This window comes from Coregonus lavaretus, assembly GCF_964263955.1.
Source record: "Coregonus lavaretus genome assembly, chromosome: 4".
Classification (NCBI taxonomy): domain Eukaryota; kingdom Metazoa; phylum Chordata; class Actinopteri; order Salmoniformes; family Salmonidae; genus Coregonus; species Coregonus lavaretus.
The window spans coordinates 61160217-61172059 of NC_139991.1; the positions used below are offsets into that span (position 1 = coordinate 61160217).

The following is an 11843-nucleotide window of genomic DNA, read 5'->3' on the forward strand; positions in this document are numbered from 1 at the left end:
TCAGCATGTTGTTTTGATTCTGGATGGCCAGATTGCTAGCAAGAATGACTAGAAACTGCCATGTGAGGAGTCGTAAGTGGCTTGTTTCAGCTCGTATCATCTTGTTCTTGATACCATGTCTTGTGTTGAGGTGTTTTGACTGATTTCATATCAATGCTAATATGGCAAAAATTCGCTAGCTAGGCATCATTGTAAATATGAATTTGTTCTTAACTGACTTGCCTAGTTCAATAAAGATTAAATAGAAATAAACAAATTATTTTTTAAATAAAAACATTGTGCAAATGTATTTATGTTTTGCCCCATAGTTGCGCCCGTGTCGGTTTTGTTGCTAAACAACCAACCTGTCTATGGCACGAAATATCTGCTGCGCTCTATCAGCACCATGGACAGCGTCCTACACATTAAAGCAAGATTTTGATCAACCAAGCAGCTAGATTGTTTCAATCTTATCTTTTCAAAAGAGTTGCAGCCTCCTTGATGCTCTGTGGAACTTCCTGAGTAATTGATCATTCCATTCTCCCCTAAATCTTATTGTAAGAGCCCCCTCAAATGCCAGTTGGATTAGTTGAGCTTTCCTCGGGTGTAGCATGCTTCTTCTGTGCTGACTGAACACATTTGTCAAAGTGGAAAATTAGTTATTGCATGTAGCTGTGGACGCCCCAAAAGTCAGTCCATGTTTCAGTGCAGTAAGCATGTTCGGCATAGCGGAGACCGGCCCAGAGAATCGTTGCAGGATATCAAGTAGGGTCCATTTGTCCACATTGGAGCCAAAGCGGGTGATTTCAGTCTGCAAAAACTGGCGAGCAACACTAAACTCAGCTTCCACCAAATCTGTTTTGCTTAGATCCAGCAGTGGTTTCACCTTTTTCACATCTAGAAACCCATGGCTCTCTTGGTCAAGGGCACACAGGGCCTCCTCCAGTTGGCTGTTGCGTTCCCTGAATCGTTTTGACATTTCACCATTGACAGCATCCAACGTGCTGAATAACAGTCTTTTACACTCAGTCTCTTCTCCTCTGTCCTGCTGGCCTACTGTACTATCCACCACGTACTGCTGGAGATTTGTACTTACATAATGTCGTCGTTTGATTGGAGCTGGTGGAGGTGTGTCAGTGGCACTCACTATCGCACCTCAGCTTCTCGATGCACTCCAACGCAGTGCGGACCACTTTGACTCCAGTGTAAAGATCCATTGCTTTTGCCTGGAGTAATTTGTTTGGAGGATCGAGTAGACTGAAAATTCTGTGCACCATGGTGGCTATAAACTTAAAGCCGGGTTCCGTCACCGCCTTCAGCAGCCCTGTAGCCTCGAGTCTTAATTATGTGTTGTAGGAACGCATGCATTCGATGTCAGAGAGGAACTTCACACTTCCGTCACAACTTTTAACAGCCACTGACACAGTAGTCAGGTGTCCGGTCCACCTTTGATCCAGTAGCCTTTTCAAGGTTTCTCCGGTGTACAGGGCAGCCACTGTTGGTTTCTTTAAGAACTTGTACAGTGAGGCACAGAAATTCAAAAAGTCCTCCAGTGCATTCTCTGATGACATTGCATAATCGACCACCATGTGAAGCATAGTTGAAACATTGAACATAAAGTACTTCTCTGTTTACTTTGTCCTGCAATATTTTCTGCATGCCCCCCTTTTTAGCTGACATGACGCTAGTGCCATCATAACATTGATTAAGTATACTTTCTGAATAAATAATTTCCCCCCCTCATCAATCTACACACAATACCCCATACTGACAAAGCGAAAGCAGGTTTTTAGAAATATTTGCTAATTTATCAAAAATAAAAAAACATAAATACCTTATTTACATAAGTAGTCAGATCCTTTGCTATGAGACTTGAAATTGAGCTCAGGTGCATCCTGTTTCCACTGATCATCTTTGAGATGTTTCGACAACTTGATTGGAGTCCACCTGTGGTAAATTCAATTGATTGGACATACTTTGGAAAGGCACACACCTGTCTATATAAGGTCCCACAGTTGACAGTGCATGTCAGAGCAAAAACCAAGCCATGAGGTCAAAGGAATTGTCCGTAGAGCTCGGAGACAGGATTGTGTCGAGGAAAAGATCTGGGGAAGGGTACCAAAACATTTCTGCAGCATTGAAGGTCCCCAAGAACACAGTGGCCTCCATCATTCTTAAATGGAAGAAGTTTGGAACCACCAAGACTCTTCTTAGAGCTTGATGCCAGGCCAAACTGAGCAATCGGGGAAGAAGGCCTTGGTCAGGGAGGTGACCAACAACCCGATGGTCACTCTGACAGAGCTCCAGAGTTCCTCTGTGGCGATAGGAGAACCTTCCAGAAGTACAACCATCTCTGCAGCACTCCACCAATCAGGCCTTTATGGTAGAGTGACCAGACTGAAGCCAATCCTCAGTAAAAGGCACATGACAGCCCGCTTGGAGTTTGCCAAAAGGCACGTAAAGGACTCTCAGACCATGAGAAACAAGATTCTTTGGTTTGATGAAACCAAGATTGAACTGTTTGGCCTGAATGCCAAGCGTCACGTCTGGAGGAAACCTGGCACCATCCCTACGGTGAAGCATGGTGGTGGCAGCATTATGCTGTAGGGATGTTGTTCAGCGGCAGGGACTGGGAGGCTAGTCAGGATCGAGGGAAAGATGAACGGAGCAAATTACAGAGAGATCCTTGATGAAAACCTGCTCCAGAGCGTTCAGGACCTCAGACTGGGGCGAAGGTTCCCCTTCCAACAGGACAACGACCCTAAGCACACAGCCAAGACAACGCAGAAGTGGCTTCAGGACAAGTCTCTGAATGTCCTTGAGTGGCCCAGCCAGAGCCCGGACTTGAACCCGATCTAACATCTCTCACTGCAACTCCCCTCCATGTCTCCGACCACTACTTTGTTTCCTTTTCTCTCTCGCTCTCCTCCCACACTACTCACTCTGCCCCTACACAGATGGTAATGCGCCGCCGCAACCTTCGCTCTCTCTCTCCCACTACTCTCTCCTCTTCCATCCTATCATCTCTTCCCTCTGCTCAATCCTTCTCCCTCCAATCTCCTGATTCTGCCTCCTCAACCCTCCTCTCCTCCCTTTCTGCATCCTTTGACTCTCTGTGTCCCCTATCCTCCCGGCCGGCTCGGTCCTCCCCTCCAGCTCCGTGGCTTGATGACTCATTGCGAGCTCACAGAACAGAGCTCCGGGCAGCGGAGCGGAAATGGAAGAAAACTAAACTCCCTGCCGACCTGGCATCTTTTCACTCCCTCCTCTCTACATTTTCTTCATCTGTTTCTGCTGCTAAGGCCACTTTCTACCACTCTAAATTCCAAGCATCTGCCTCTAACCCTAGGAAGCTCTTTGCCACATTTTCCTCCCTCCTGAATCCTCCCCCCCCCCGCCCCCCCCTCCTCTCTCTCTGTGGATGACTTCGTCAACCACTTTGAAAAGAAGGTTGACGACATTCGATCCTCGTTTGTTAAGTCTAATGACACTGCTGGTCCTACTCACACTGCCCTACCCTATGCTTTGACTTCTTTCTCCCCTCTCTCTCCAGATAAAATCCTGCGACTTGTGACTGCAGGCCGCCCAACAACCTGCCCGCTTGACCCCATCCCCTCCTCTCTTCTCCAGACCATCTCCGGTGACCTTCTCCCCTACCTCACCTCGCTGATCAACTCATCCTTGACCGCTGGCCATGTCCCTTCCGTCTTCAAGAGAGCGAGAGTTGCTCCCCTTCTCAAGAAACCAACACTCGATCCCACTGATGTCAACAACTACAGACCAGTATCCCTTCTTTCTTTTCTTTCCAAAACTATTGAGCGTGCCGTCTTTAGCCAACTCTCTTGCTATCTCTCTCAGAATGACCTTCTTGATCCAAACCAGTCAGGTTTCAGGACTGGTCATTCAACTGAGACTGCTCTTCTCTGTGTCACGGAGGCTCTCCGCACTGCTAAAGCTAACTCTCTCTCCTCTGCTCTTGTCCTTCTAGACCTGTCTGCTGCCTTTGATACTGTGAACCATCAGATCCTCCTCTCCACCCTCTCCGAGCTGGGCATCTCCGGCGCGGCTCACTCCTGGATTGCGTCCTACCTGACCGGTCGCTCCTACCAAGTGGCGTGGCGAGAAGCTGTCTCCGCACCACGTGCTCTCACCACTGGTGTCCCCCAGGGCTCAGTCCTAGGCCCTCTCCTTTTCTCCCTATACACCAAGTCACTTGGCTCTGTCATATCCTCACATGGCCTCTCCTATCATTGCTACGCTGACGATACACAACTAATCTTCTCCTTTCCCCCTTCTGATAACCAGGTGGCGAATCGCATCTCTGCATGTCTGGCAGACATATCAGTATGGATGACGGATCACCACCTCAAGCTCAACCCTAGCAAGACGGAGCTGCTCTTCCTCCCGGGGAAGGACTGCCCGTTCCATGATCTCGCCATCACGGTTGACAACTCCGCTGTGTCCTCCTCCCAGAGTGCGAAGAGCCTAGGCGTGACCCTGGACAACACCCTGTCGTTCTCCGCCAACATCAAGGCGGTGACCCGCTCCTGCAGGTTCATGCTCTACAACATTCGGAGAGTACGACCCTGCCTTACACAGGAAGCGGCACAGGTCCTAATCCAGGCACTTGTCATCTCCCGTCTGGACTACTGCAACTCGCTGTTGGCTGGCCTCCCTGCCTGTGCCATTAAACCCCTACAACTCATCCAGAATGCCGCAGCCCGTCTGGTGTTCAACCTTCCCAAGTTCTCTCACGTCACCCCCCTCCTCCGCACACTCCACTGGCTTCCAGTTGAAGCTCGCATCCGCTACAAGACCATGGTGCTTGCCTATGGAGCAGTGAGGGGAACGGCACCTCTGTACCTTCGGGCTCTGATCAGTCCCTACACCCAAACGAGGGCATTGCGTTCATCCACCTCTGGCCTGCTGGCTCCCCTTCCTCTGCGGAAGCATAGTTCCCGCTCAGCCCAGTCAAAACTGTTCGCTGCTCTGGCACCCCAATGGTGGAACAAGCTCCCTCACGACGCCAGGACAGCGGAGTCACTCACCACCTTCCGGAGGCATTTGAAACCCCACCTCTTTAAGGAATACCTGGGATAGGATAAAGTAATCCTTCTACCCCCCCCCCCCCCCCAAAATTGTAAAGTGGTTATCCCACTGGCTATAGGGTGAACGCACCAATTGGTGAGTCGCTCTGGATAAGAGCGTCTGCTAAATGACGTAAATGTGCCCTTGAGCAAGGCACTTAACCCTAATTGCTCCTGTAAGTCGCTCTGGATAAGAGCGTCTGCTAAATGACTAAAATGTAAATGTAAATGTAAAATAGCTGTGCATCGACACTCCCCACCCAACGTGACAGAGCTTGAGAGGATCTGCAGAGAAGAATGGGAGAAACTCTAAAAAAATAGAGTCATTATGGGTATTGTGTGTAGATTGATGAGGGGAAAAAAACTAATTAATCCATTTTGGAATAAGGCTGTAACATAACAAAATGTGGAAAAAATCAAGTGGTCTAAGTACTTTCCGGATGCACTGTAGACAGGTGTGTGCCTTTCCAAATCATGTCCAATCAATTGAATTTACCACGGGCGGACTCCAATCAAGTTGTAGAAACATCTCAAGGATGATCAATGGAAACAGGATGCACCTGAGCTCAATTTCGAGTCTCATAGCAAAGGGTCTGAATACTTATGTAAATAAGGTATTTCTGTTTTATATTTTTTATACATTTGCAAATATTTCTAAAAACCTGCTTTCGCTTTGTCAGTATGGGGTATTGTGTGTAGATTGATGAGGGGGGGAAATTATTTATTCCATTTTAGAATAAGGCTGTAACATAACAAAATGTGGAAAAAGTCAAGGGGTCTGAATAATTTCCGAATGCACTGTACATGCGTGTATTTGTGTTGACACCGATGTTCCCATAGCACTTCGAACTACTTTTTTCTTTCCACAGTGCAGAGCATTTCAAATGCTATTTGCTTGATGCCTGCCTCGCAAATCAAAAGGCTTTGGTACTATCAATAGCATTCTTCCAGTTAGAATACACAGCTTGGGTGAAGGCCTTGTCTGCGTTAGCACTGGACCCAACAGAGAACTTTCGACATGGGAAACAAAATGCCCTGCAGTAAGCAAGTATTCCAGCCACTCTCTTCCTAAGGACCAGTTGCTGTTAAATGAATGTTTTTGGACAGAAAACCTGCGGCTAGGGTAGGATTTTAGGCTAACCTTGGCTGGCTCCTCTGTTCCAAGATCATCAGGAACAGTCGGAGGTGGAGGCGGCTGTGGAGCCATTATCCAGGCGGCACTTGTGGAAGGGTGGGTAGGCTCTGCACATGGAGCTAGCTGGAACTCGGCAGCATCATCGCTGCTGGGCTTGGCGGTGACCTCAGTGGTTTGATGCTGCTGCTGCTGCTCATCGCTTTCCTTCTCCTTTGTTTAGGAACTTTGGCGAAGCCAATTTCTGATATCCATCGTGGCAGATTAGCTGGTTCGAGATAACGTTATTACCCTTAGCCTATTTAGCTAACACTTTTTACAGCTAGCTAAGAAGCTAACTAAACTTGGTAGTGGTGGGGTGTGATGCAGAGTTGAGTGAAGCAGCTTCAACAGTAAACTTGACCCTGCCCTCGAAATCAAATATTACATGCGGAGGCGTATCACGTTTTTCACTTTGTCTACCACAGAGATGAGAAGCGTTTTTCCCCCGCTTTTTATGGAAAACCCAAAGGAGTCATACCTAACCGCCCAGTGGCTTTCCATAGCCCCCCTACACACACACCACTGTGCGCCCTGTCCATTGTGCTGACACATTGGAGATACATATTTATTTTGCGCCAACCTGTCACTCAATCGTTTTAACTTGTTTGCTATTTTTACATAGGGACATAAAACAAAAACTGAGGGGGCTACGCCCCCTTTAGCCCCTTCGTGGAGCTGGATCCGTGTGTAGTGCTAGGGCAAAAACAAAAATGTGCACCCATTTGGGTCCCCAGGACCAGGATTGAGAACCACTGCTCTAGAGAACAACATATACTTAGTTTTACCTGCATTCAATACACATTTCAGGTCAATAAAGTTTTTATTTAATACAATGAAGGTAGACTGTAGTTCAGATAGAGCCTGGTCAATCATGGGGGCAACCTGCACATCCGTTGTGTTTATTTTTCTGTTACTGCCACACGCACACCATCTCCCTCTCTCTCCTCACGAAACTCTTGTCTCTCCGGATGCAACTTCTGCCTGCTCATTGGCTGAAGTGGAGATCGTGCTTGCCGCTGGTTGGCTCAAAATCTGTCCGCATTGTTTCGACATATTCGTGTAACTGTCGCTCTGAACTGTAGCGTACGAATAACCGTCCCATAAATGACAAACCCCGCACCCCATCCTGCACAGAGTGGATTCAGCCAGCGATGTACACATATCCTGTCCTGCTTGAGAGCCTATATACCTTACTAAACAGGTTAATCTCCTAACATCTCTTTGATCATCTATTACAAGCTTAACATTTCTACAGCGAATAGGAGAAAGATGTTTTTCTGATATTCTAGTGGATATTAAATCAAATTTTTATTCAATCTCCTCTTCCTATTTTAAAGAAGAAAAAGGCTCACCATGCTCTCTGCTTGTCTGGAGTTTCTTGGGATGGGGTTGTGCCTACTGGGATCGCTCCTGGTCATGGTCGCTTGCGGACTGCCCATGTGGAAGGTGACGGCGTTCATCGATATGAATATCGTGGTCGCGCAGACCACCTGGGACGGGCTCTGGATGTCGTGCGTGGTGCAGAGCACGGGCCAGATGCAGTGCAAGATGCACGACTCGGTGCTCGCGCTCAGCCAGGACCTGCAGACGGCGCGCGCTCTCACGGTGATCGCGGCGGTTCTTGGGGTGGCTGGGCTGGTGTTGACCATAGCCGGGGCGCAGTGCACTAACTGCATCAAGACCGAATCGGTGAAAGCCAAAGTGGTGAACGCCGGTGGGGTGGTCTACATAATCAGCGGTCTATTGGTGTTGATTCCCCTCTGTTGGATGGCCAATAACATCATAGTAGACTTCTACAACCCAGATGTGTCCTCGTCCAAGAAGAGGGAGATAGGAGCGGCCATCTACATCGGCTGGGCCGCCACAGCCCTGCTCCTTCTGGGGGGAACCCTGCTGTGCTGCTCCTGTCCCCAGGGGGGCAAGAGCGCCTATCCCATCAATTATGCCCCCACCAAGACCATCTCAGCCAACGGACACTTCGACAAAAGACATTATGTGTAGGCGATGAGAAGAGAGTTTTGCCCACATCCAAACTTGGCACAGGAGCCGGACAGACAAGTTAATGTCTACTTAGCTTGTTTGATGCCCATCACATACGTTGTCTTTATTGTGGTCATCTAGAACGGGGGCTTTGATACAGGGACATTATGTGTAGGCTAGACGCTAGTCGATATCAGGATACTTTTTTCATTTGGTTTGATTGTCCGTTACGCATGCCGACTTCACCCAACTTTAACTTCCTCAGTTTGAAGTCAATGTATTTTTTTCGAACATAGATTTGTGTGTGTTGTAGGCTACAACTTTGTATAGGGGTCTAGCGACCAGAAAATAAAAACAAAAATGTTGCCAATGCAATAGAACCCATACACTCCGAGAGCACAGCTAACGACAAAGACATTGAAACTGTTGAATCAACCGTTTCCACGTCATTTCAACCAAAAATGCAACGTGATGATGTTGAATCAACGTGGAAAATTGATTGGATTTGCAAAAAGTCATCAACTAAGGGAATTTCGTATTTTTCACACAACTTTTAAACGAAATTCAATGACAGGGTGATCTTTTTTGGTTGATCTCACGTTAAATTCACGTTAGTTGACAAATCAACCACATGTAAATGAAAACTATAATTTTTTTATTTTATTTTTACGATGTCTGTGCCCAGTGGGACCTATTTGTTGTGTAGCGTTTTTATAAACTCCTGTATTTGCATATTACTATTTTATCAGTATTATACAGGCTTATTGTAAGATGTTTTAACGTTTATGTTGTTTTCATTTGACGCTAGGCTATTGTCTCGCCAGAGTGGTCTGTCACGGTCCGTGCGCTCTGTGAATAAAGCCTATTGTTCTCAAACCCCTTTAGTGTCTGCTTGTAAGTTGTAAATAGCCACATACATGTAAGCAGGGACTGGTTTTCTACATAGTTAATAAGTTTAGGTTCCCACACTAGCCTCGTCCTTTGTAAGCAGTGAATGCTACTCAGAAAAATGTGCACTCATATGATGATCAAATGAGCTTATTTGCATTTGAATGCTGTTGTATTGTACTGTATAGCAAGCTGACTGTGCTCCTATCTGTTTTCCTAAACCTCTTTAAACTATTGGGCAATTTATATTTTATAATAAAAATTAAATCACAATCCCCCTTGTGTTTCTGTGTAGTATTATTGTCTGTTACATGTGCATTAGGCTATTTTTATTCAAATATAATATAATGTACTATTGACTGTTTATTAAGCACAGTCCACAATACAGTTTCAGTTGCATTACTGAAGTTTCTCTACATTTACCTTCTACACCACACACAAACATACAATTTACAGTGCATTCGGAAAGAATTCAGACCCTTTCAGTTTTTCCCCATTTTGTTAAGTTACAGCCTTATTCTAAAAATGATTAAATACATTTTTCCCTCATCAATCTACACACAATTCCCCATAATGACAAAGCGAAAAAAGGTTTTTAGAACTTATTGCACATTTATATAAATAAATAAAAAACAGAAATACCTTATTTACATAACTATTCAGACCCTTTGCTATGAGACTCGAAATTGAGCTCAGGTGCATCCTGTTTCCATTGATCATCCTTGAGATGTTTCTACAACTTGATTGGAGTCCACCTGTGGTAAATTCAATTGATTGGACATGATTTGGAAAGACACACACCTGTGTCTATATAAGGTCCCACAGTTGACAGTGCATGTCAGAGCAAAAACCAAGCCATGAGGTCAAAGTAATTGTCCGTAGAGCTCCGAGACAGGATTGTGTCGAGGCACAGATCTGGGGAACGGTACCAAAAATAATTCTGTAGCATTGAAGGTCCCCAAGAACACAGTGGCCTCCATCATTCTTAAATGGAAGAAGTTTGGAACAACCAAGACTCCTCCTAGAGCTGGCGGCCCGGCCAAACTGAGCAATCGGGGTAGCAAGGCCTTGGTCAGGAGGTGACCAAGAACCCGATGGTCACTCTGACAGAGCTCCAGAACTCCTCTGTGGAGATGGGATAACCTTCCAGAAGGACAACCATCTCTGCAGCACTCAACCAATCAGGCCTTTATGGTATAGTGGCCAGACGGAAGCCACTCCTCAGTAAAAGGCACAAGACAGCCCGCTTGGAGTTTGCCAAAAGGCACCTAAAGGACTCAGACCATGAGAAACAAGATGCTTTGGTCTGATGAAACCAATATTGAACTCTTTGGCCTGAATGCCAAGCGTCACATCTGGAGGAAACCAGGCACCGCACATCACCTGGACAATACCATCCCTACGGTGAAGCATGGTGGTCGCAGCCTCATGCTGTGGGGATGTTTTTCAGCGGCAGGGACTGGGACACTATTCAGGATCAAGGGAAAGATGAACGGAGTACAGTACAGAGAGATCCTTCATGAAAATCTGCTCCACCTGGAGAGACCTGTAACTAGATGTGCAGCAACGCTCCCCATCCAACCTGACAGAGCTTGAAAGGATCTGCGGAGAAGAATGGGAGAAACTCCCCAAATACAGGTGTGCCAAGCTTGTAGCGTCATACCCAAGAAGACTCTAGGCTGTAATCACTGCCAAAGGTGCTTCAACAAAGTACTGGGTAAAGGGTCTGAATAATTATGTAAATTTGATATTTTTATTTTTAATACATTTGCAAAAATTTATAAAAACCTGTTTTTGCTTTGTCATTATGGGGTATTGTGGGTAGATTGATGAGGAAAAAAACAACAATTTAATCAATTTTAGAATAAGGCTGTAATGTAAAAAATTTGGAAAAGGTGAATGGGTCTGAATACTTACTGAATACATAAACATAGAGGGACTGTGTGTAATCCTAGTCTCAGATAACTCAGCACACCCCAACTATCACCTTCTGGTTTGCAATGACATAAACAAGCACTGATGAATGTATTACTGGTTGTTAAACTTGACTCAAAGTGTGGAAACACAAACTAATAACACAGTGGTTCACAAACATTTATTACCCTGTGGCTAAAACATTTGTCATATGTTATTTGGAAAGCAGCAAGTGTGAGTCTAACAGAAAGGGAGAACTACAGGACAGTTCTCTGAACACAGTACAGCACATCTCAAATTACACTGTATAATTAAAGGAGGAAATGGAAAAGCAAACAAAACAGACAACCTGACATGAAATGGTTCACCCATGGTTACATTCTATGATATTTTCACTACTGGGTAGGAGCTAGGGAGTAGGAGCTAGGGGTAGGAACTAGGGAGTAGGAGCTAGGGAGTAGGAGCTAGGGGGTAGGAGCTAGGCGTAGGAACTAGGGGTAGGAGTTAGGGAGTAGGAGCTAGGGGTTAGGAGCTAGATGTTAGGAGCAGGGGGTAGAGGGCAGGGATGTCAAACTCAATGTCTGGAGGGTCGAGTGTCTGCCAGTTGTCGCTCCTCCCTTGTATTTGATTAGGAACTCCCCTCACCTGGTTTCTAGGTGTTAATTGGACACAAATGGAAAGGAAATAATAAAAACCACTAGACTGTCCAGGAATGAGTTTGCTACCCCCTGGTATAGGAGCTAGGGGGTATGAGCTAGGAGGGTAAGGGCTGATGGTGGATTTCGGATTGGTGTGCCTCTACTGAAGACTGCCTGTGCCTG

At 46.1% G+C, this 11843-nt stretch overlaps 1 protein-coding gene across 1 annotated transcript; it reads left to right on the top strand.

Moving 5' to 3' along the window:
• Positions 1–7474: 7474 nt before the first annotated feature.
• cldn5b (claudin 5b) lies at positions 7475–8304 on the top strand. The gene has a single exon (XM_084158899.1). It carries the CDS (start codon positions 7594–7596, stop codon positions 8239–8241), a length of 648 nt encoding a protein of 215 aa, XP_084015025.1. The 5' UTR covers positions 7475–7593; the 3' UTR covers positions 8242–8304.
• Positions 8305–11843: the final 3539 nt, after the last annotated feature.